This window comes from Budorcas taxicolor, chromosome 9 (assembly GCF_023091745.1).
Source record: "Budorcas taxicolor isolate Tak-1 chromosome 9, Takin1.1, whole genome shotgun sequence".
NCBI lineage: Eukaryota > Metazoa > Chordata > Mammalia > Artiodactyla > Bovidae > Budorcas > Budorcas taxicolor.
This window is the reverse complement of record NC_068918.1, coordinates 85,446,535-85,472,787: the sequence shown is the minus strand read 5'-3', so window position 1 is coordinate 85,472,787 and position 26,253 is coordinate 85,446,535. Positions and strand designations below refer to the sequence as shown.

Sequence of the window (26,253 nt, the reverse complement as noted above, 5' to 3'; positions counted from 1 at the left end):
GGGGTCTCTGACCGGTGACAATCCTCTTCCTGCTGTCCCAGCAAGTTATGGCTCTCATACATATATTACAAATTTGTGTTACATTTAGATGAAAAGATTGGGAAAGAATGAATGGAAACTAGCATTTAAAATGCCTGTGAAAATTTGGAATAGTCCATGAAGGTCCAAAGCAAAACACTAATATGAAACTTCCAATACCACCTGCTCCCCCCAACCCCCATTCAAACCCCACCAAGAGACAAGTAGAGAATGTGCGTGTCTAAATTTGGTCTTAGCACGCTGCGGTCTAATCGGTCTAACCGCTGCTTCAGGGAAGAAAGTGAGGCGTGTGTCTAGATACTTCTAGAAACATTCCAGAGAGAGGCTCTGGACTTGCTAATGGCTGGTTGTACTTCAGGAATATGGACAGAGGCGATGCCGGTCTTTAATGTTGCTAATGGAGCTGTAATGGAAGTTTAAAGGCTCACCTTTACAGGTCAAAGCCAAGTGGCTTCCTTCTTCTCACATCCCTATTATAGGAAAGTGAGTTCAAAGTTATGACCTTTGAAAAGGGAGTGAAAAATGCCATCTGTTAAGGCAAATATATATTAAAATCACCTATATCCCAATTTCATTTTTAATAAAGTTGCTTCCTTCATAGCTTGCCAATGTCCTGGCAGATAATTAAACATCTTATCAAATGTGCATCTCACATTTATAGATTTGTGTGTAAGAAAGCTCAGTCTTTATCCCCCATTTTTTTTTTTTTTTAGGGAGGGTGACAATTCCTGCTTAAGTAGATTCACATTTTAAAAAAAGGTTCTGTTTTTCAGTGGGTATCATGACAACACATTATCCTCTGGGAAAATGTGGGGATGGTTCCTCCTGGGGATCCCTCAAGCGGAAGAGAAAGTGAAGTCACAAGGTTGGAACAGGGACCACATGTCAAGGAGAAAGTCTTGTAAGTGAAAGAGTCTGATCCAGGGGCGCCCCTGGCAGCTGCGGTAGGAAGATGGGGGTAGGAGGGAAGGGGAGGGAGGGGAGAAACGGAAAGGGGGGGTGGCTGGAAGGGAGGAGGGGGCAGGCAGAAGGACAAAGAAAAGAGAGAGCCCAGAATGACCAAAAATCTTAAATCAAAATTAAATCAGAAAACTGAAGTCAGGCAAATGGTTACATACGTAATCTGATTTCGCCAGCATACTTACGAAGGATGACGTGGGTGATAACGAATGCAAATATAAAGACTGTCAGAAAAGACAGAGATAAAATAAACATATAAAAAAATCTGTAGTTTCTTTTCCCCACACAGTTGCCTACCCAGGGACAGTGGTGATCAAATCGTTCTGAAATGAGAGGCAGAAAGAAAAAAAAAACAGAAAATCAATTAATAGAATGTTTTTTGACTTGAGGGAGCTCCCCCTCCCACTCTCTGATAACATAATAAAACATTCTCTGCTCGTATTTCCAAATGCACTGCTCAGAGAAACGCGCAACGTTAAGACACATCAAGAAAGCAATAATTCTTTCAACGGAACTTAGCTGTTTTGAAAAAAACAAAGGATGTGCATTCTATTTTTATTACAATAGAAAACTCAAAGATTTCCCTCTTTTGTACAAGAAAGCTCTTTGGTTCATAGAATAATCTTCCCTTAAGATGGTAACAACACTTCTGATGGTAACTGCTGGGCTGGGCGGGGCTGGGGCTCCGCCTTTCACGGTGTGTGGTGCTGAGCGACTATCTCTCATAGTAAGTGGCCGAGAGAGAGGTCACTAGGAGCCTAGGACAGGACAGAGGGATAATCCCGGTTCTCCCATTCCGGCTACTGCTGTTTTCCAAGAAATGTCTCTGCCATTTATATCATTTTTTTAAAGTGATCTCTGATCTTCAAATAATGTAATACACCTGATCTTGTAGTCCACAACTCTCGGCTTCCTTACCTGTCAAACAAGGATACCATATAGAGTCCTGTGGGGCCAAATACTCTCTGGGAAAGCATTTTTTAAAAAAACCAGCATGTGGTGCTTTATAGCTTGTGAAGAGAAAGTCACATACACCCATCCATATGACCTTGAAACATTCCTATGAGGATAATGATGCTGCTACCCTATTTTACAGATGAGCACACTGCGGTTTAGGAGGGAAGCTGCCTGCAGGGTCTGTACAGCTCAGAGGCAGTGGAACTAGGGTTGAGGTCAGGTCTTTTTCAGGACTCATCCCGTCTTGCCAATGCCCAGGCTGCCTCGAGCATTTGGAAAAGAGCGCTGCTTTGGGCGTTTTTATCCTGTTATCCCAAACCTGTGTCCTCCCACCTTGGGGATTTCACCAGTCTGTAAGGCGTTTGCGATTCGCTCTTCCTCTTCTAAATAATGGCTGAGTGCTGCTCTACTTTTCAGCTGATCTTCTACTCAAACGGCCTATGCAGGGTGTCTGACGCAGCCACTCACAGCAGACCACCTGCCACGGGAAAAATGCTAAGCTTTTCACTTGGACTCTTATCCAAGCTTAGCTTTTACCCAAATCTCACATCTCTCTATGTGTGCTTTGAAAAGATACAGAGAAGGCTGTGCGGTGGGACTACGTAAATTAACATTGTAAAGTTATGCGAGGCAGCGTTTCCTTCCTTTCCGGTCACCTATCATAAATCACTCATCTCATATTTTATGTTCAGTGCAAGGCTGTGTGTGTGTTAGTCTCTCAATCCTGTCTGACTCTTTGCAACCCCACAGACTGTCTGTCCGCAGGATTTCCCAGGCAAGAATAGTGGAGTGGGTTGCCCTTCCCTTCTCCAGGGGATCTTCCCCACCCAGGGATCGAACCTGGGTCTCCTGCACTGCAGGCAGATTCTTTACTGCTGCGCCACCTGGGAAGCCCAGTGCAAGCTTATTTCTTGAAAAGGTCATGAAGATGCTTGGAGACCATGGTGGCAGAGGAGCGGTAAGAGTCATCGTTGTCTGCACTCAACAGAAGCAAGCAGCAGCTGGTCACCCCGAGAGAAATCTCAAAGCTCACCAGCCTGGTGACAACTCAATGGCTTGTAAGATGCTGACACTGCAAGGAAAGCAACTCCTACGGTGTGTCTGTGTGAGTCACAGGTCAACATGTAGTCAACCCCACACAGCTGGAAAAGTTACAGTGAAAAGCGAAAGTCGCTCAATCATGTCCGACTCTTTGCAACCCCATGAAATATATACGGTTCATGGAATTCTCCAGGACAGAAAACTGGAATGGGCAGCCTTTCCCTTCTCCAGGGGATCTTCCCAACCCAGGGATCAAACCCAGGTCTCCCGCATTGCAGGCGGATTCTTTACCAGCTGAGCCACAACGGAAGCCCAAACAAGTTAATCCTTGCATAAAACAACCTCATTTCCCCAAGTCAGTGATCTACATGGGCTAGGCACTGGAAAAGTCTATACAGAACATGCAGAAAGAGAAAAGAAATTGGGATCAACTGAATTTTCCTAAGACTCTGAGGCTGTCATTTGAGAAACCTCTTTTCTGCTTAATACACGCCTATGGAAGATGAAACTAAGATGTGGAGGCTGGGGACACAGAAGGCCAGGTCAGGGTGGGACCTCTGGTTCCAGCTGTGAAAGCTGATCTCCAGATGCCAAGTGAGTGGCGGATGAGCCTGCCCACTATAGCGAGAGTTGCCCACCAGCAGAGGAGACATCAGAGCTGGGGAGGCAGAATTAACACGATGGTTGCCCCCACTCCAAGTACCAAGGTCTTAGTGGGGCACCGTGATCATTTCTATGGGGGCAGGGGGTAGGTGTATTCTTAGCTTAGAAAGCTCACCGTGAGCTAAGCTAACGCACTTTCCTGAGTGAGGCAGAGCTGCTAGGGAAGAAAAGCAACAGATGATGCACATGAAACACCTGGGCACCGGGTCTGGGGGCTTCAGAGGAGATGAGCAATCTCTCAGGGTGGGTGTGAACGCCTGGCTCTCCGGCAGCCCTCAGTGGAAGCAATTTCCATTTGGAAACTTGCCTTATTGAAAACCCTTTTCTTGGCTGACAAAATCTCGCTAACAGTGTAGGCTTGCTGAGAAAGACTTTGATTTACTGCTTTTCATGGTCCCCTTTGTGACTGTTGGATACCTGGTGGTAAACGAGCCTGGTGGGTCAGTCAGTAAAGTGTCTGCCTGCAAAGTGGGAGACTCGGGTTCCATCCCTGGGTCGGGAAGATCCTCTGGAGGAGGAAATGGCAACCCACTCCAGTGTTCTTGCCTGGAGAATTCCATGGACAGAGGAGCCTGGTGGGCTACAATGCATAGGGTCACAAAGAGTCAGACACGACCGAGTGATGCACACACACACACACACACAAATGAGCCTGAGAGCTGGGCGTGCATCTCTGTGGAAGGAGGATGCTCAGAGCCCAGGGCCACCTCCCAGTCTCCTCTAACCCCGAACTCTGGTGCCCTCCTCCCTCCCCTTGATTTCTAGGGTGTCAGAGCCTCCTTCACCCCAGGCTATGCCTGCGCCTCTTCTTTTCTTGCAGACTCTCTGTCTCACCCAGTAATCTCTTTATTCCCCCCCAGGTTCAAATGTCAGCTCTACACCGATGATGCCATAACAGCCACTGCCGCCTTCACCCACCTTATCTAAAAATCACCTTATTTATTTTTACTTGCTTTTGTCTGCTGACTCTACTCTGAGCCTTTAGTAAATGTTTTTCAAGGACTGACTAAGCTCCCATGCTACCCCAAGGACATCCCCATGAGCAAGCACACTGCCCAGGGTGGCAGGGCTACCGGCAGCCAGGCTGGCGGGCTCTAGCTGCGTCCAGAACCCTCGCCCGCCAGCCCCCACTGCCTGGGGGAAGTGTCCCTGCGAGCCCTGCACTGTATCAGGCGACCTACAACAGCGTATCCAACACGCCCTGGCTTCCAGGGTTCCTTGTCTCATTGGCGAGGATGCTTCAGCACCCAGACCCCAAGAACGAGCGTCTAACAGAGGGACATCGAACACAGTGATTTTCGTCCGCTCGCGACGCTGGCCGTACACAGCATCCTTCCTGAGGGGTTGAAGGCGAGAAATGGAGCGGCAGGAGCTCAGCCTGGGCGGGCCGACACACGCTGACTCCCAGGGCCTGAGTGAGGCGGGGCTGGCCGGGCCAGGACACCTGGGGAGGGGGCACTGCTGGCAACGTGGTGGCGTGCAGCCACAGCATCTGAGACTCCTCAAGCAACCATCATTAGAGGGCAGACTGCCATTTTCCGTGTGGGAAGACTGGTGTCCTATGTCCTGGGGGTGAGGTGAGCGTGTGTGATGTCCTAACCCATCGTGCCCGACTCTTTGCGACCCCATGGACAGTGGCCCGCCAGGCTCCTCTGTCCATTGGATTTCCCAGGCAAGAATAGGGGAGTGGGTTGCCATGCCCTTCTCCAGGGGATCCTCCCCCCCCCAGGGATCGAACTCACATCTCCTTCGTCTCCAGCACTGGCAGGTGGATTCTTTACCCCTGAGCCACCAAGGCAGCTCCGTGGATGAGATGAAGGCTCTTTTTTTTTATTAAAAAAAAAAAAAACCAAACACTTTAGACCTGTTACTCTGAGGTCTGGATCCTGCCAGAAGGGTGTGGTTTCTGCCCTTGCAGCCTCTCTGGAGGGTTCCTTTAATCGAATGAGGAGCCCTTCCCGAAGCCAGGCTGTTGCGGGTGGTGGGGGGTGTCTGTGCTCGGCTGTGCTGAATGGAGGGACAGAGCCTCAGGGCAAGAGGAAAGGAACATGGAGCACAGGGTGGCGTGGGCCGAACCTAGAAATTTCTCTAAAATAATGTGAGGTTGGAGTCAGCCAGCTGGAGCACCCTGCGCACACCTCGGTGGGCATCACGCTCCCTGGTGTGGTTTCTGGGCTTCTTTCCTCTCCTTCCCCAGGTGAAGCCTTGGGGTGAGAAGCCATGTCTAGTCCCCTAACAGCCCCAGTACCCGAGTGCCTGGCATGAAGCACACGCCTGACAGACACGTGCTGAGCACAGGAAGAAGTGCCTTTAACTGCCTTTGGCAGTTTCCTCTGTGATCACTATTTCTGGCCACCAGGTGCAGAGATTGGAATATTCTGATGAAAGATGAGATTTCCAGGTGGTGCCAGTAGTAGAGAATCCACCTGCCAATGCAGGAGCCTCAGGAGACCCAAGTTCGATCCCTGGGTGGGAAAGATCCCCTGGAGAAGGGAATGGCAACCCACTCCAGTATTCTTGCCTGAAGAATCCCATGGACAGAGGAGCCTGGTGGGCTATAGTCCATGGGGTCACAAAGAGTTGGACACGGCTAAGCACACATGCACACAGGCAACCATAGGAAAGGGCAGGGGACTAGGAAATCTGAAGATGTTCAGAGAAGGCTGAGAGCTGGAAGATGCTGATGGAAGTAGAAAAGAACTGATGGGATGGCTATTAGTGTGGATAAGCTCTCGCAGAAGCAGGCTCTGTCCGGTCTGGCAATGGTGGGAAGCAGAGGTGAGTTTATTAAAAACCTCTGTAGGGTGCTTGGGGCTATTGGGAGACCCTGAGGCTTCAGCTAGAATTCTAAGTCAGGAAGAATTCCAGGCAACTTCAGAGTTACCAGATCCTAAGTGGAGAAAGGAGATTCCATTAAAATGGCCAGTGGGAACATAGCTCAGGTGGAATTATGATCCCATCTTGGGAACCCCAAACTCTAAATACTAATACTAAATACTAATGAACAGAACATTATCAATGATGATTAACCCTACCATTCACTGAGTGCCATTCATCTATCCAGCCCCACGAGGTAGGTGCTATCCCCACACTTTTCAGAGGAGGGCGCTATTGAGCCAACTGAGGACCAGCAGGGGCTGAGCTGAGGGACTAGGCCACTCTGACTAAAGGAAGATTTGATTTTCCAAAGAGATGGAACATGGAAAAGAGGCCTTAAAAATAAGGAGAAATGGAGACATATTAAAACTGGACTGAGGTAGAAAAATGCACTGAAGTATTAAGGGAAGCATATTTGCAAAAGCTGTGTTTGAAGGTTGCCAGTAAAAGGAATAAAAGTGTTTGAAAATGTTAAGAATTTGAAATCTCCCAGAAGTCAGGCCCCCAAGAGATAAATAAAGTCATATCCTCGAGGCCAAGCAATTCTGAGTTTTCCATAGTAGCGGTCCTGGGCTCCATGGACCGCATCTCGAGAACAGTCCTCCCAACTTCTCTCTCTGAGGGTGTCTTGAGAATCATGTGAAACCTGCAATGTAAAACTTCTCATTTAAATGTCAATTACATTTAAATTAAGTTAAATGTTTTTAAAGGTATGAAGTGGAAAATTACTTTTCCTTGAAACCTAGGATTTTTTTTTTCCCTCCATAATTAGAAAAATGTTGTCTCATGAGGTATCTTTTTGGTCTTTTGTCTCATGAGGTATGCTTTTTGCATGATGAATGCTGAGATCTAGTGGTACATATTATTACCAGGCCTTTACGGTTCCCAGGTAATTCAAAGAATTATATAATAGAAACATTTAAATATGAAGCTAAAGTATTAGAGGAACACATTCTTAGACACGAAATAATTCACGCTGTTCTAAATCTTTTGGTAAAATCTAAGTAATAATAGTCTTGCCACTGTGTTTAATGACTGGTGAGTTTTCTGGAAAGGAACCTCACCTGCTTACCCCATCTCCTCCTCCTCCTCTCACTTTTATCCAAACTTTCTTGAGTCCTTGCTACCTGCCAGGCACTGTTAAGTATTTCCCATGTATAGCATCACTTAATTCTCACAAAACCTGGTGAGGTCAGTTCTATTGTGCCCGTCGTACAGAAGAGGAACGTGCAGACGGAGGAGCTGGCGTGGGAACCGAGGTGAACACTTAACCACCTGTTCCTGCCTCCCATGCCAGTTCTCTGCGGGTCACTGTGCCAGGTGGGCCCTGAGGACCTGGCCCCTTCCTCCTGGGGCAGCCCTCTTGGGCCCCTGCAGCTCCAGGCACCGCACATCAGCAGGAATGCGAACACGAGTGGACCACAGCCACGCCAGGACTGGTAATTGTGCCAGTGGCCCCGTGGTCTTCTTCTGGTTCAGGGCATCTATGCTTTGGGGGACATGAAGACCTAGCTCATATCTGGGGGGCCCACTCTGAACCGAGAAGTGCTCTAACGTGTGAAAAAATGACCTCATTCTCAGCAAATCGAACATCAGAAGAACTGAACTTTTTATGGAGATGTCCAGATTTGACAAACCTACTTGGCAAACACTGTTTATTGAGATGGTGGCCCTTGGGTGCTATCTGGGGCAAAGCGATGTATCAGGGAAGGTTTCTTACCTCCTTCCCTCTCACTGCTTCTCAGCCCCTTTCCTGAAAACGATCTATCTGTTTAACTTTACAGAGGAATAAAATCAAGGAATCGTATTAGCTGGAACTTCTCACCAGCTATCCGTTATACACACGCACGCTCAGTCACCTCAGTTGTGCTCAACTCTTGGCAACCCTATGGAGAGTAGCCCGCCAGGCTCCTCTGTCTATGGGATTCTCCAGGCATGAATACTGGAGTGCCCGCCTTCAGGGGATCATCCCAACCCAGGGATCTTTGGTCTCTTGCTTTGGCAGGCAGATCCTTTTCCACGAGCACCACCCAGGAAGCCCCATGCATTTCACATGAGGTCGTGTACACATGTGGACGCGACCTCTTCCATTTGTCCCGCTCTTTCCCTCTCCACCGTGTCCACAAGTCCACCCTCTACACCTGCATCTCCATTCCTTCCCCGGCGCTCTGTGATGACCTAGCGAGGTGGGAGGAAGGGGGCCTCATAAGGGAGGGGATATAATCATGGCTGATTCGAGCTGTTGTACAGCAGAAAGCAACATGACATTGTAAAAATTAAAAAACAAGCAAATAAAAAAAAAGAAATTTTATTAACTAACTCTGTGGGGCTGAATGTATTAATACATCTCTTGTGCATGAGGACTTCAGTTTCTTTACATGTAAAAAGTTGGATGAAATAAGCTTCAAGACCCCTTTGAGATGTAAAATTAAATGTAAAGGGACTGTGTTTTATCTGTACCTGTATGGATTCTTCTGGTCCTGAGTCCTTACCAATGTCCCACAAATTAAGACTCTGCAGCTTTTAGCTCCATTTGTTTAAAAAAAAAAACACCTCTAACTTTTCAGTGTGAAACCAGTTAGTAACTGCATAACTGTTGTAACCTTTACATTACAATTTAACATAACCTTGGACTGTACCCCCCGCCCCACCCCCACCCACATGGTTTCATTTGCCTCCGCCCTGGCTTTGCCACAACCTGGCACAGTGCTGAGCATCTTTGGGCATCAAAAGAGGGGGCTTGACCAACAGACAATGCCTCAAAAGGGCAACTTTATACATTTATTTCCTCAAAATGTCTAGGTTTGTTTAACATGTGTTTTCAGCTCCTGCTTCCAGTGTTGAGGAAATTCTGGACTTCTAGGAGGAGAGAGGAGCAGGAATGGGAGATGCACTTTGAAGCAACTTATACCCTGAGATAGATCTGCTGATCAGAAGACCCTCAGGTGCCCAGCCCTCCCAGAGTCAAGGATTCCTGCGCTCAGGCTGGCTCTCTGTGGACAAGCTCTGGCTTCCCCACTGTGGATACAGAACAGAAGCTAGACAGAACAGACCTAGACACAGATGGGCAGAAGTCATCCGTAGGGCTTTCCCAAACCCTCGGAGCATGCTGACTCTGCCCAGGCCTTCCACCCTCTGGAATACCTGCTTCTGCAGCTGCCTGGGGGGCAATTCGGGACATGTGTCTGGGATTCCACAATCCCCGTGTCCCTTCGGTTCAAGCTTTGGCGATCCGCTGCAAACATCCAGGTGTGGCAGGGTGCAGCTGGGAGTGGATAAACCCCAGTCCTTTCTCGAGCACACGGGCACTAGCTGAGGGTGCACCCTGGGGCCTTTACGCTTCTCACTGAAGTATCTTCCGTGGGTGAGTTCACACCCTTTCCAGCTGCCCGCTGGACATTTCCACCTAACCGTCCATAGGCACCTCTCACTCAGCAGGCCCTCAGCTGTGTTCATTAAGCCTCCCTGCTCCTTGCTAACCTGCCTTTTCTTAGTAATCGGCGCCCCCGTGCATCCAGTTGCCCAAGGTAGACAACGCATTCATTTCCGCCCTTGGCTCGCACCCCTCGCGTCTGGCTGGTCAGCAAGATAGTTCATTTTATCGTGTTATTCCTGCCACATTTTCTGTGCTTCTGCTCCCTGACTCTGAAGGCCACTGCAGCCGTAGGCCCTGTTGCCTCTTTCATGAGCCACTGTGAAACCTTCCTGGGCCGCCCTGTCTGTCTGTCCTCCACACTGCTGCTGGAGGGACCGCCAAGCAAATAACATCAGGGCAGCCCTCTGCCTGTGTTCCAGGGCAGCTCCTGCAGCCCCAGGGGGCTGACGCATCTCCTAATACAGCTCCTGGGTGCTGGGAGGTCCACCTTTCCTTCCCCTTCAACTAGAGCAGACAGACATGTATCGTTCTGCTTTCTGTATTGGCTTCCTCATTATATTCTATTTTCTTTTTAAAAATTATTTATTTATTTAAATTATTTATTTTAATTGGAGGCTGATTACTTTATTGTGGTGGTTTCTGCCATACAGTGACATGAATCAGCCACGGGTGTACATGTGCCCCCATCCTGAACCCCCTCCCGCCTCCATCCCCATCCCACCCCTCAGGGTTGTCCCAATGTGCTGGCTTTGAGTGCCCTGTTAAAATGTTCGTTTATTATTTATTTATTTGGCTGCACTGGGTCTTAGTTGCAGCAGGTGAGATTTTAGTTCCCTGACCAGGTGTTGAACCCAGGCACCCTGTATTGGGAGCCACAGGACCTCCAGGGAAGTCCTCCATTTTCTAAAATGATTCACTACTTATAACCACTAAAAAAAAAAGTAACAATCAGCTAGCAAATGGTTACTGAGTTGTTCTAAGCAGTCCCAAGTTAAGTTTCCAATATTCCTGATATTGTATTCCAGTCGTCATGGTATTGCGCTGTTGGTGGTGTGCTGTGGGAAGGACATGGGATTCTTAAGCTAATGGATCTGAAATCCTGATGCTAACTGCCTATCGAGTGATGCAACCCAGCAGGTTTCTGGGCCTCTGCCATCGGATATGCCATTAAAGGTTCTTTTCCACTCAAATATTAGGGTTGTGTGGCTAAATAAAACCTGCCAAAAACTGAAGTCAGTTGTGCCCACTCTACACAAAATTAGGACATGCTGGCAGGTCTCTGCAGTAGAAACTCTACATGTAATTCATAAGAACTGGCCCTCTTATAGACCCAGCTTAGGCCCAGAGCTGACCGGTGACCCTAAAACATTCAGAGACTTCGGAGTACCACATAATCACCCCCACCACCAGAACTGGGTCAGCAGACTTCTTAGACTCTAAATATAGTGTGCTGTTTTCTTGTTTGTTGCAGTTGTTTGTACAAACCATGCCAGCCCTTTACTGAGTCACCACGCTCTAGTCAGCGGGTCCTTAATTACCTTTCTAAACACAGGCACGCAAAAGAACAGGTCAAAGAGTCTGTCAGGACCGGCTGTGGGGGTCCACTGCAATAGGAACTATAAGGCATTTTGTTGAAAAATTACTCAGAATTTCAAGATGGCAAGAGCAGAACATGAAATCCGCTTTGGATCCCCATACCAACCTGTTAACTATTAATATTCATGGCCTGGAAATGTGGCTTTTCTAATTTGTGACAGATGACTGTCTAGAGATTCCACTGGGTTGCCTGAAAGGACTTAGAGAGGGCTGCTAAAAGCAAAGTTCAGGGAGGAAGTTGTGATTAATTAGGAGTTACTGGACCTCCCTGGTGGTCCAGTGGTTAAGAATCCACCTGCCAATGCAGGGGACACAGGTTCAATGCCTGCTCCAGGAAGCTCCCACGTGGGCCCATGTGCCACAACTACTGAGCCTACACACAGAGCCTGCACTCCCCAACAAGAAAGAAGAGCAAGAAAGAAATTGAGAAAGTGAAGTCGCTCAGTCATGTCTGACTTGTTGCGACCCCATGGACTGTAGCCTACCAGGCTCCTCCATCCGTATGATTTTCCAGGCAAGAGTACTGGAGTGGGGTGCCATGTCCTTCTCCAGGGGCTCTTCCCAACCCAAGAATCGAGCCCAGGTCTCCTGCACTGCAGACGGATGCTTTACCGTCTGAGCTACGAGGGAAGCCCAACAAGAGGAGCCACCGCAATGAGAGGGCCAAGCGCTGCAACTGGAAGAGCAGCCCGTACTTGCTGCAACTCGAGGAAACCCGCATGCATAAAGGAAGACCCAGCACAGCCAAAAACAAAATAGAAAATTTTAAATTAGGAGTCAAGCTTAACAATAGGCTAATATCTCCGTTCCACATAGAGAAACGTGGGGGCAAGCAGCAAAAGCCTCCTGGCTGATACTCGCTAGAGCTACCAAGCTCCCATCCCCTGGTGGGGCGGGGAGGGGGCTCACAGGGTTCTGCCAGCCCGGGGGAGGTGCGATGGGATGAGACTGAGGAAGGGGGACCATGTGAAGGAGCACGCATGGTGCACAGCAGCAAGTGTTAACCCTGCCCATCCTCGCATGTGCTGTCTCTCACAAATACCAGGAGCTCTGTTTTTAACCTCGAGAGCACCGATTCTTCTTTTATTTTTTTATTTCCTAATGCTTTGAAAAATCTAATGAAAACCAGGGTCCCTGCCACCCTCATGGACTCACAGCCAGCCTTTTACATACAACTTCCTGCAGCCTATTCTTAGTTAATAGTGGACCCATTGGTTTAGTTTGCTGAGACTGAAGTGACTCATTTTGACAATCGATTTTCTAAGTTCAGTTGTTCTAAGAAGGCGGACAGGCAGGTACCTACCTTTGACTGGCTTTGCTAAAAGTGCCATTCTCAGGTCCTGAAGGGACACACCCAAAACCCCAGCCCTCTTGGGAATGGCACTCAGCTCGCCCCGGATAAGCACCACAGGCCATCGGGCACAGTTCAAGAGCGGCTTTATGTACAGGAAAGGCCTATGTTTATTCGGGGTTTTCCAAGCTAAGGGCTGTGATCAAGTAGTGGGTCATAACATTAATGCAGTTGGTCTAAATTAACTCTTTTTTAGCAATGAAAAAAGAATAAAACAGAAAATATCAAGGCATTTCATATACTCAAGTTCTGTTTCATTAAACTATCTGAGTATTTGTGTACATTGAGTTCCCATGTAAAATGCATTCCTTACTGTGAGTTGCAGGGGGTAACAAGTTTGAAAACTATTGATTTATTCAAATTTGTAGCTGGCACCTAACAGGCCCTCAAACATTTGTTGAGTAAATAAACACATATATATATTATACCACTTCCCTTGTGTGGCTCAGCTGGTAAAGAATCCGCCTGCAATGTGGGAGACCTGAGTTCGATCCCTGGGTTGGGAAGATCCCTTGGAGAAGGGAAGGGCTACCCACTCCGGTATTCTGGCCTGGAGAATTCTATGGACTGTAGAGTCCATGGGGTCGCAGAGAGTCTGACATGACTGGGCGCCTTTCACTTCACTGCATATATTATACCTATAACGGAGCCTAAATACATCGTGAGTCATTTAAAACTGTTATTTCCACCCTCCCAGAGTGGTATCAGGGTCCCTGATCGGACTTAAATCTGTTTTTTCTTGGCGTTTAAAATTTTTCATTTGTACTGCTGGGAGGTCTGAGGGTATAAGAAGTGAGTTTTGTTTAGCTTAGACTTGGGGGAAAGAAACTTTCTTGTTTCAGTGGAGAACAGTAGCCTAGTCATTGAGCTAAAAAAGTAACAGGCTTTTCTCTTTTTAAAGAGAGAACGGTACTGTGGAGAGGTGAAGCAGAAGGCAGGGGAGTACCCAGCTTTCCTTTCCTCCTTCCTCCCTCCCTTTTATCCTTCCCTCTTTCCTTCAGTTCGGTTCAATTCAGTTCAGTCCCTCAGTCATGACTGACTCTTTGTGACCCATGGACTGCGGCACACCAGGCTTCTCTGAGAGCTTGCTCAAATTCATGTCCCTCAAGTCAGTGATGCCATCCAACCATCTCATCCTCTGTCGTCCCCTTCTCCTCTTGCCTTCAATCCTTCCCAGCATCAGGGTCTTTTCAAAGGAGTCAGTTCTTTGCATCAGGTGGGCAAAGGATTGGAGCTTCAGCTTGAGCATCAGTCCTTCCAAAGAACATTCAGGACTGATTTCCTCTAGGATGGACTGGTTGGATCTCCTTGCAGTCCAAGGGATTCTGAAGAGTCTTCTTCAACACCAGTTCAAAAGCATCAATTCTTCAGTGCTCAGCTTTCTTTATGGTCCAACTCTCACATCCATACATGACTAGTGGAAAAACCATAGTTGACTAGACGGACCTTTGTTGGCAAAGTAATGTCTCTGCTTTTTAATATGCTATCTAGGTTGGTCATAGCTTTTCTTCCAAGGAGCATGCGTCTTTTAATTTCACGGCTGCAGTCACCATCTGCAGTGATTTTGGAGCCCAAGAAAATAATGTCTCTCACTGTTTCCATTGTTTCCCCATCTATTTGCCATGAAGTGACAGGACTGGATACCATGATCTTCGTTTTTTGAATGTGGAGTATGAAGCCAGCTTTTTCACTCTTCTCTTTTAGCTTCATCAAGAGGCTCTTTAGTTCTCCTTCACTTTCTGCCATAAGGGTGGTGTCATCTGCATATTTAAGGTTATTGATATTTCCTCCCAGCAATCTTGATTCCAGCTTGTGCTTTATCCAGCCCAGCATTTCTCATGATGTACTCTGCATATAAGTTAAATAAGCGGGGTGACAATGTACAGCCTTGTTTTACTCCTTTCCCAATTTGGAACCAGTCCTTTGTTCCATGTTTGGTTCTAACTGTTGCTTCTTGACCTGCATACAGGTTTCAAAGGAGGCAGGTAAGGTGGTCTGGTATTCCCATCTCTTTAAGAATGTTCCACAGTTTGTTGTGATCCACACAGTAAAAGGCTTTGGCCTAGTCAATAAAGCAGAAGTAGGTGTTTTTCTGGAACTCTCTTGCTTTTTCTATGATCCAACAGATGCTGGCAATTTGATCTCTGGTTCCTCTGCCTTTTCTAAATCCATGTTGAACATCGAGAAGTTCTGGGTTCATGTACTGTTGAAGCCTAGCTTGGAGAATTTTGAGCATTAGTTTGCTGGCATGTGAGATGAGTGCAATTGTGTGGTAGTTTGAACATTTTTTGGCATTGCCTTTCTTTGGGGTTGGAATAAAAACCCACCTTTTCCAGTCTTGTGGCCACTGCCGAGTTTTCCAAATTTGCTGGCATATTGAATGCAGCACTTTTATAGCATCTTTAGGATTTGAAATAGCTCAAATGGAATTCCATCACCTCCACTAGCTTTGTTCGTAGTGATGCTTCCTAAGTTCCACTTGACTTGTATTCCTGGATATCTAGCTCTAGGTGAGTGATCACATGATCATGATTATCTGGGTCATGAAGATCTTTTTTGTACAGTTCTCCTGTGTATTTTTGCCGCCTCTTCTTAATATCTTCTGCTTCTCTTAGGTCCATATCATTTCTGTCCTTTAGTGTCCATCTTTGCATGAAAAGTTCCCTTGGTATCTCGAATTTTCTTGAAGAGATCTCTAGTGTTTCCTGTTCTATTGTTTACCTCTATTTCTTTGCATTGATCACTGAGGAAGGGTTTTTTTTTAATCTCTTCTTGCTATTCTTTGGAACTCTGCATTCAGATGGATATATCTTTCCTTTTCTCCTTTGCCTTTTGCCTCTCTCTTTTCACAGCTATTTGTAAGGCCTCTTCAGACAACCATTTTGCCATTTTGCATTCCTTTTTCTTGGAGATAGTTTTAATCACCACCATACAATGTCACAAACCTCCATCCATAGTTCTTCAGGCACTCTGTCTATCAGATCTAATCCCTTGAATCTATTTGTCATGTCCACTGTAAGGGATGTGATTTAGGTCATACCGGAATGGTCTAGAGGTTTTCCCTACTTTCTTCAATTTCAGTCTGAATTTGGCAATAAGGAGTTCAGGATCTGAGCCACAGTCAGCTCCCGGTCTTACTTTTGTTGACTGTATAGAGCTTCTCCATCTTTGGCTGCAAAGAATATAATCAATCTGATTTCAGTATTGACCATCTGGTGATGTCCATAGTCATCTCTTATGTTGTTGGAAGAGGGTATTTGCTATGACCAGTGCATTCTCTTGACAAAACTCTTAGCCTTTGACCTGCTTCATTTTGTACTTCAAGGCCAAACTTGCCTGTTACTCCAAGTATCTCCTGACTTCCTACTTTCGCATTCCAGTCCCCATATGATGAAAAGGACATATTTTTTGGCGTTAGTTAGGTCTTTATAGAACTGTTTAACTTCAGCTTCTTTGGTATTAGTGGTTGGGGCATATACTTCAATTACTGTGATATTGAATGGTTTGCCTTGGAAACAAACAGAGATCATACTGTCGTTTTTGAGATCACATCCAAGTACTGCATTTCAGACTTTTTTGTTGATTATGAGAGCTACTCCATTTCTTCTAAGGATTCTTGCCCACAGTAGCAGATATAATGGCCATCTGAATTAAATTCACCCATTCCGATCCATTTTAGTTCACTGATTCCTAAAATGTCAATGTTCACTCTTACCATCGCCTGCTTGACCACTTCCATTTTACCTTGATTCGTGGACCTAACATTCCAGGTTCCTATGCATCATTGTTCCTACGTAAAACTGGAGAAGGGAATGGCAACCCACTTTAATATTCTTGTCTTGAGAACTCCTTCCTTCAGCAAATGTTAACTGAGCAGCCGCAGGCCAGGGAGACACGGGTCGCTGAGAACTCTTGGTGGGGAACAGACAGAGCTACGCTTAGGGAGCTTACTCATCTCTTGGGGGCAGAAGTGAAGAAGTGAAATCACTCAGTTGGGTCCAACTCTTTGCGACCCCATGGACTGTAGTCTACCAGGCTCCTTCGTCCATGGGATTTTCCGAGCAAGAGTACTGGAGTGGGTTACCATTTCCTTCTCCTGGGGGCAGAGACCATCATAAATAACCAATCAGAGCATTAAAGGAGCACAGAAAGCCCAGGGAAGAGTGTGCCTCCCTGGGAACCACCCCAAGCCAACCGCGAGGGGTGGCCAGGAGTCCACAGAGAGGATGTGGCTTTTTCCAGGAACTGAGAGAAGGCCCTTGGGGCTGGAGACCAGGCCGTGAGGCATGAGGCAGGCAGGCTCGGATCTGTGGACCAGACACAAAGGATGTTGGCTTCCTGCCTGTGAGCCACCAGCAGCGGCTCTTTTAAGGAGAGAGGTGGTGTGATCAGATTCTGCTGGGGACGGGAGCAGGTGGACTGGATAGTGAGAGGAGGGGTTGGGGGGGGGGGTCCACTAGGAGACCCCCATCCAGGCAAGGTGAGAAGTGATGGTAGCTTGCAGTTGGCCCCACCAGTGGAGATGCATCCACCTAGGAAGAAACAGGGTGTGTTTGCCTTGTGCAACCAATGGTGGTGTGGGGACTCAGCGAGGTGGGGGTCCTGGGGGATGCTCATTTGGGGTGTCTCTAAGCTCCCCAAGTGCCTGGAAAAGAGACACATCTGCAAGTCTGAGGCTCTGAAGAGAGGTCTGAGCTGGAGACCTGAGAGCAAGACACAGACCTCAGGAAGGCAAAAGGCAGCGAACGCGAGGTCAGAGATGAGCTCACGGACCCCCCAGAGACACGAAGCCGGGGGCCACACACAAACGGGCTCACAGGCACACGCATGGGGAGAGAGACCAACAGAAACAGGCTTGCCCGGAGTAACTGCTTGTGGCTTTTCCGGGTATCGAAGAAAAGTATTTTTAAAGCCGAGTTGCAGTTTGACAATTACGGGCAGAAATGAGGTGAGCATTCTTGGTCAGATAAAAATAAAACATGGCCTAAGATCCTCGCCTCTGGGTTAGGTCCAGTTTAGCTTTGCATTAGAAGTAGACCTGAGTGCCGCTCAGAGGCCCTGTGGTTGAATTCCATGGCAGGGACACAAGACAGGCTAAATATATGCCCGGGTGCCCCAGAGGGCCTGCTGTTGAGACTTGCCTGTAGGTGAAGGACACATTTTCCAAAACATGGCACTGGACATACAGTCTCTTTCTTTTGTTGAAAACAGTTTTAAAATACATAAACAGATGCACAGAATAAGAAAAGACATGTTTTAAGATTTACTTTTAAATGCATTATTTAACGTTCCTAGAGTCTTCTAGCAAAGCGTTATTCTAAGGTATACATGGACTTACAAGAGAGAACCTGACCCAAATACCCAGAAAGCACCCCCAGGACTGGCCCTGCAGGTTCTACTTCCCATGAGGGTTGTATTTCTCATCCTACAGGTATAAATTAGCCTCTGACTATGACCTGGCTGCCCCTGTAGTCTGACCAGTCACAGAGTGTGCTGAAGATGAACACGTGGGCCACCTCGCTTCACAGGTTCAGAGTGAGAGCTTGGCTAACGGGGCCTTTCCCAAAGGGTGGCTCTGAACCTGAGAGGCCAGCAAGCCAGGACCCAAGCCTGCAAAGAGCAGGGCTGCTCTGCGACGGCTCTGGCAGCGGCCCCTGCCTGCCAGGGTGTGAGCCAACCTCGCCTGCTGTTTCTCCTTTGTGTCTGTGGACTCTCTCCGCATCTCTGCCTCCTGGGGCTGGTTATGAGGTTCCCATGGTGACAAGCATGCGCAAAATGAGCCTCTGAGAACCTCACAGGGGCAGGCAGTTTACTTGACGGCGCCCACTCTAGGTCTGGATTCTTGACTCAGACAGGATCCATCCAGTTCAGCTGCCTACGAACAACATGTACAGAGGCGGGCGGGGTCATGCCTTGGGCCTCTATGATGCCAGTGAAGGACTCTGTTGGGAATGTCTGAAGCCTCCTCTGGTATGAACACTTGAGGACTCATCCTACCAAGTCATGGGCAAGACTCCTACACACACCTGTTAGGATGTTATCTGTGAGTCTTTCTGTCCAAGGAAATGCTGAAGACTTTCAGCCAGCCACTCGAGGAGACTGGACTGGCCCAGCCTGGATGCACCTCTGGGGTCCCCTTGCTCATTCCGACACCTTGAGACGAGGCTCTCCTTCCTCCAGGCTCGCTAAAGCACTCGCCCCAGACCCAGCCTTTGTCCACGGATGTCCCTTGTTTTGTTATCTGTGGGCTCTTGCAGGGCTTGCTTCTTCTTCTCAACACTGCTTCCACCCTTTCTGTTCTCTGTCCTGAGGCCCCAGGATAGGGGAGGAGACACTTTCTGCTTAGAGCAGGATTGACAACGGACTTGTGAGCAGGAGACCAAACCTCATGCACCACAAAGCTCACACTGCTCTTGACGACATCACTGTGTAAACAGCTGGACAGAAGGGAGAAGCGGTCACTGTGGCAGTGAGGGGCATTATGGATGACAGGGTTGAGTTCCTGTGAGTCTGCCCTGTGGGCACAGCAGGCAGCCTGGGCAGCTCCGGGCCAGCCCTGTGAGAGGTGAGGGACACCTCCCTCCCACATCTCCGCCCTAGACGGATGGCTCTGATTCAGCACCTTCATCGCCACATCCGTCTCACAAGGTTTCACTTCCTCACCACGTTTGCCTCTCTTGCCCCCTCCCTTTTGTATTTCTCTTCCTACTACTTTCTAGCACTTCTTTTTCCCCCTCTCCCTACCCCCCTTTTTTTTGCTTCTCTGTGTTTGACTTCAGACACCAGCCAACCACTCACAGCTGGACACACACAGTGCCCAGTTCCCTGACGCTGACGTTGCCGACTCTGGGACCTCGTGTTTAAGTTTTTGCAGATCCCGTTCTGGATCGAGAGCCAGAGGATTCTGGTGCTTAAAGCGAGTTATGCACTCCTTGAAAGAAAAGCTATGACAAACCTAGAAAGCGTATTAAAAGGCAGAGACATCGCTTTGCTGACAAAGGTCTGTATAGTCGAAGCTATGGCTTTTCCAGTAGTCAAGTACAGATGTATGAGTTGGATCATGAAGAAGGCTGAGCACTGAAGAATTGATGCTTTGGAACTATGGTGTTGGAGAAGACTCCTGAGAGTCCCTTGGTCTGCAAGGAGATCAAACCAGTCAATCCAAAAGGAAATCAACCCTGAATATTCACTGGAAGAACTGATGCTAAAGCTGAAGCTCCAATAATCTGGCTATCTGATGTTAAGAGCCAACTCACTGGGAAAGCCCTTGATGCTGGGAAAGAATGAAGGTGGGAGAAGAAGGGGGTGACAGAGGATGAGATGGTTGGTTGGCATCACTGACTCAATGGGCATGAGTTTGAGCTAACTCCAGAAGATGGTGAAGGACACGGAAACTTGGAGTCCATGGGGTCGCAAAGAGTCGGACACAACTTAGCAACTAAACAGCAGCAGCAACAACAGCAACAAAGTTCTTTATAGACTCAGGTCACTGTGTCATGATTCCCTGAAAATATGCGAACTCGATTTTTCTTTCAAAGCATTAATTCTCTAACATAGGGAGATAATCACATACTCAGGAGACAGAGGATCAAACACTCTTTTTTGCCCCAACTCCATGAATTTAATGAAGTACAGAGTCCCATGGCTTTTTCCAGTATTCCTGGAATCCATCCATGACTGTGACCCTCGTGACAGGGTAGCAGCAGCCCTCATACCTGTCCTTGGCCTCGAGCTATCACCAACAAGTTCACTCTCCGCAACGCAGACAGAAGGCGCTTTCTGGAACACGTGGCTGATACACCCACTCCATTGTCCCTTGCCCTTGGGATAAGATTGAAACTCCTCAGCACGACCGGGAAGGCAAGTGCTCACGTCCTGCCCCTCCGCCTGCAGTCTCCACCTTCTCTAGTCCCTCTAGTCTTCTGCCGCCTGCTGCTCTGGGTCTCCGCACAGCTCGTCCTCTTCTGATGCTCCCATCAGACGGGAGGAGCCTCTGAGGCTCCCACAGGTGTGCAGGCATGACCGTGTACCACAGGTGTTTGTGAATCTGCCCGGGTTCCCCAGTAGGGAAGCTCTGCAGGCAGGACTGGGCTGATCACTGTCACCATCGTCTCCCCAGAGCCTGCCTCAGCAACAGTCAAAAGATGTTCCTTCAGCAGGAGAGTGAAGGAAGTGCTGGCATGGCCCTGTGTACAGCTCTGAAGGACCATTAGCCTAGAAGTTCCCTGCCTCCCCGAGCACAGCATTATAGTAATTCCAGGCACACATGCTGGTGATTTCCTGTCCTCCAGCAAATATTCAGCATGATTAAAGATGGAAAAATGCATTTTTGGTTCATCAGACTGAAAAACAAACCCATAAATCAGTTAGTAATAGCCAACAGTTTTTTAGGCACAAACAGCTTGGTTAGAAAACTGGTTACTTCTATCACAGGATGAACGGCACAAGGGCAAGCCCTGCTACTGTGATGTTGTTGCGAACTGAATGTGTAAGAGCCAAGAGTCAACTCTGTAACACTTATTTTTGCTAACTTCCAGTGAAAAGGCATGCAATCCAAATCATGACAAAACCCTTGTGGGACTTAGAAACAATCTTGGCTTCAAGTTTTAAGACAATATTATATTATCTTTTGTGGGAAAATTTAAATTTCTTTAACTATACCAAGGGTTCTTATCTTCCCAGTATTTCTCAGTAGCATAAAAGGCTTGAGGCAAGAACAATGGAAGGAATAAATTCTCAACAATTTTAAAGAAGGGGTCTATTGGCCTGAGAGCGCAGAGATGGGGAGGAAGGGTCCGGGAGGGGTCAGTGGCACAGCCCTTGTCCTGCCTGACCTCTCTGTGCTCCACTTTGTAACAAAAGGGTGACACAGATGTCCCCCCAAAACAACCAAGACTCTAGAGCAGGCGGCACACCAGGGCTGGCAGGAACCCCGGGTGGGTGGCCCAGGCCTGCCTGCCTAGTGCAGGAAGCTGTGTGTGTGTGTGTGTCTGCGTGTGTGCTGCACACCTGGGTTTGGGTTGAGAGTGAAAGAGGAAGAAAGAGAGGAAGGAAGAACAAGCCCAGTATAGTTATTCTTTTTTTAAAAAAAGCAGCTTTTAAAAATGGTGGGACTTCCAGAATGGCTTCCACTGGACTTCCCTGGTGGTCCAGTGGCTGGAACTCCATGCTCCCAACACAGGGATCCCAGGCTCGACCCCTGGTCAGGGAGCTAGATCCCACGTGTGGCAACTAAAGATTCCACATGCCGCATCTAAGACCCAGTGCAGCCAAATGAATAAATAAATATTTGGGGGAAAACGGCACTCTTGAAATAAATGTTGCTGCCTATTACTTGAGAAAAATCAACAGCAATCCTCTGGGGTGGGGAGATACTACCTGCCACCTGAAGGAGTCTGTTTTCTAACAACTGCAGAATCGACACAAGATTTAACCTAGGTTCTTAACTTAGTTTGTGCACCATGAACCCTGTCAGCATCTCATGAAGCCACAGGCCTGTCTAAGAATGTTGATGGAATACATACGGTAACAAAAGAAACCAGTAAGAAACACCATTTTCAAAATAGTTTAAAAGTTGTGACACAGTAGAATACATGCTTGTTTATTCCGATATCAAATTACAAGAGCTACAGTTTATCAACGACTGTGGTTTCAAAGTAGGAGCAAATGTGAATGATCTATCGTCCGTGTCCGCAGTGTCATACGAAAATGTCTGTGGCTTCTAGGGGTCACTAAAACGACTGACGTGGTTGGTTATGCCTGTGTTCACAACAGGAGGAAATGGTAGATCTCCTTTAGATTTCAGTGAGATGGAAGACGTCAGTGTTTCTCCATCCAAGCTCGTGGACTCCCAGAGTCCCATCCATAGTGCCCAGAGCTGGGATCTCTGCTCTAAGTACCTGGAGAACCAAGAGTCTCAGCCACTGCTCAGGTCCGTCCTTGGAAGGAGTTGGGTCCAGCAAGTGGCTGCACTTCTGCATAAGGCCTCTGCGTAAGGCCACAGTCCCACTGTCTGTCCTCAGGGCATCTCACTCGGGGCCCCGCTCGGGGCCTTTTGGGGAACTTGTTCTGTCCAGGCCCCAGGGTAGACCAGTGCACTCTCCTCAGGTTTGGGGCTCACTGCTTCCGCTCAAGTTGCTGTGTTCCCATCAGCTTTGCTTTATCTGATGATCTATTACACTCTCCCCCGGGATTGTAAAGGACTCACAGGAACCCTGGGGAGGAGAAGGCCCGACTGGAGGCACAGAGAGCCTCTGTCATATAAAAACTAGGATACTCAGGCGGCAAAATTGTGGGAAGAGAGTATAATCTTCATATGCATCTGAGAGGTTTTTAAAAATCTGAAGTTCTTCTGCACGTGTCTTGTCCGGATAACCCAATAATCCCAGGAAACAACTGGCATGCGGAGCTTACTTATGATTTTGCTCAGGCCCAACGAGGTTGTGCCAGACGCCTGCCTTCCCTCCGCTGGTGACCATGTGTGATTCAGCTGGCCTATCTCACCCTGCAAGCGGCCCCAGCCCTGTATCCACAGAGCCTCACTCACGGCGGACACGAACTGTTGGATGACCAGCGTCGCTCCCAGGCTGGGGCAGAAATGATCACCTTTTCTCACCTGTTTAGGTCTTTCTTGTCCACCTGCTGTGGACTTTCAGGCCCAGCTGGGTTTCTCTCTGCTCTACGTCTGTGGTTTATGAACTTTCACACAAGGGTCGGGAGGCTGTCTTCCGGTCCCAGCTGCTAGAGTCTTGCTGTGTGACCGTGGACAGTTCCTGCCCTCTCTGAATTTGAGTTCTGTCGCAAATGGGGGTGATACTTTCTCACTTGACGGAGGCCTAGGCTGGTTGTGAGCAGTGAAGAAGATAACGTAGTACATTTAACTTCCTCCAAAAGTAAAAAGCCCAACATAAACACATGATGGCATCATAAAACGCAAGTTATTTTAGTTTAATTGTTTCTATGTGTCCATTTCACTTCTTTAATCAAAAAAGATAATTACATTTTCATAGGTACTAGATTGATACCACTCTAATGCCACAAAGAGAAGAGAAACTAAAGAGCCTCTTGATGAGGGTGAAAGAGGAGAGTGAAAAAAAGCTAGATTAAAACTAAACATTCAAAAAACCAAGATCATAGCACCCAGCCCCATCACTTTGCCATCACTTCATGGCAAATAGAAGGGGAAAAGTGGAAGCAGTGATAGATTTCATTTTCTTGGGCTCTAAAATCACTGCAGATGGTGACTGCAGCCATGAAATTAAGACACTTGCTCCTTGGAAGAAAAGCTATTACAAATCTTGACAGCATATTAAAAAGCAGAGACACCACTTTGCTGACAAAGGTTCATATAGTCAAAGCTATGCTTTTTCCAGAAGTCATGTATGGATGTGAGAGTTGTACCATAAAGAAGGCTGAGTGCTGAAGAATTGATGCTTTTGAATTGTGGTGCTGGAGAAGACTCTTGAGAGTCCCTTGGACTGCAAGGAGATGAATCCAGTTAATCCTAAAGAAAATCAACCCTAAATATTCATTGGAAGGGCTCATGCTGAAGCTGAAGCCCCAATACTTTGGCCACCTGATGCAAAGAGTCGACTCATTGGAAAAGACCCTGGTGCTGGGAAAGATTGAAGGCAAAAGGAGAAGGTGGCGGCAGAGGATGAGATGGTTAGACAGCATCACCGAATAAATGGACATGAACTTGAGCAAATTCTGGGAGATAGTGGAGGACAGAGGGGCCTGGCATGCTGTAGTCCATGGGGTTGCAAAGAGTTGGACATGACTTACCGACTGAACAACAACAAGGTACTAGGTTCTTAAGTAAATGATTCTTCTTCCTTTATTCCAAATTTCAATTAGTCCTTTATTTAAAGTATTTTCAATCTTTAAAAAAAAAAACTTAATCTGTTCCAACAAACCAAATTATTTGTATAGCTTTTTAAAAACAATGTCCAAACATGTATTAAGCTTTCAAAACTAAGGCACACAGGTTATTTTTCACTATTCATTCTCCAGCCTTTTAACAGTTCAGTCCTGCCCAACTCCCACAAACAGTGGGTGGAATTTGGTGAAACATTTATTGTTTAACACCCAACAGAGAGCAGCTGGATCAGCTGCTTCCACAAATATCTTGAAAGAAGAAACTTCAGGGCTGGTAAAGTATGCTTCATCCTTAACCTCCCTAACTCCCAAATCTGTTGCTAGAGGCCAGTTTCAAGTCTAGTCAACTCAAGTAAACAACTGATTGTTGGGCATCTACTGGAAGGCACTGTCTGCTTTAAAGAGATGAATTAAGACACACAACTGCTGCTTAGGAGGTAATTGATCTTTGGCCTTCAAGTCTCCCTGCATGTGACAGACTGGGTAATTTCAGCAAATACGCACTGCTCCCCGTCCTGAGGGGCCGTATCCTTCCCTGCCCCATTGATGGTCACGGTCACGTGCCTTGTTAGGCTAGAGGCTCGGCAGATGTACTGGAAGCAGAAGCTGTAAGAGATATTGCTTATTTGCTCCCCCATCATATAGTCCAGTGACTCCCCACGAGGAAAACATGCCTGGCAGCTGCAGGCCCTTCCACCAGGGTCCCGGAATCAAATCTGAGAAGATGAACCTGAGTGATGCCCGGAGCTAAACCCAGAACTGACCTACAGACACGTGAGGAAAAGAAATGCTGCTGGTTCAAAGCCACGGGGATTCTGGAGGGTGTTTGCTATACTGCATCACTGGCCAAGAGTCAGCGCAGACATCTCTGCAATCCTGCATCTCCGCTTTACACTGATGTGTGAGATCAGACTGTCTCAGGGCCCTGCCCAAACCTGGCACATAGGGGCTCAGTCTAGATCCTCTTTCCCCACAGATGTCCAAGAGCTTCAGGGTGGCTGCCCCTGAATTCTTCCAGCCTTTCCTCCCATTTCACCCTCCTAAAGTCAGATTAGATATCCTGAGTGCTACAACCTGCTCAATTTTTTTTCTTTCCTTCTTTTTTTGGGGGAGTGCACACTGTGTGGGATCTCAGTTTCTTGAGCTGGGATTGAACCTGGGCCACGAGAGTGAAAGCCTGGGATCCTAACCATGAGGCCACCAGGGAATTCCTTCAAATATTTCTTTATGGTGTTAGTTCACTTGCTGTGAGTCGGCAGAAAACTCATCAAGGGCAGGAAGCCCACTTTACACTTCTTTGCATTCTACTTACACATGGCAGCCAATGAAGAAATCCTTTTGGATTAGTTGCAAATGCTTGCCTTACAAAGCCTTCTGCAGACATGGCCTGATTCTGCCTCTTGACTCTCAACATCCACCCCTGTGCCCTGCTCCGGCCACTGAGCTTGGTGGACTTCTACCCATGTTGTCAGACCATGTTAGTGTCCACCTCAGACACCCGGAGGACTATGGCCCT

At 47.6% G+C, this 26,253-nt stretch overlaps 1 protein-coding gene across 1 annotated transcript in view; it reads right to left on the bottom strand.

The window, feature by feature from the left end:
* Positions 1 to 26,253, bottom strand: part of ZDHHC14 (zinc finger DHHC-type palmitoyltransferase 14) — a 288,112-nt gene that overhangs the window by 40,287 nt on the left and 221,572 nt on the right. The window contains exon 4 of the mRNA XM_052645783.1: positions 1,185 to 1,322. Within this exon, the coding sequence (XP_052501743.1) occupies positions 1,185 to 1,322 (138 nt within the window). The remainder of the gene's footprint in view (positions 1 to 1,184; positions 1,323 to 26,253) is intronic.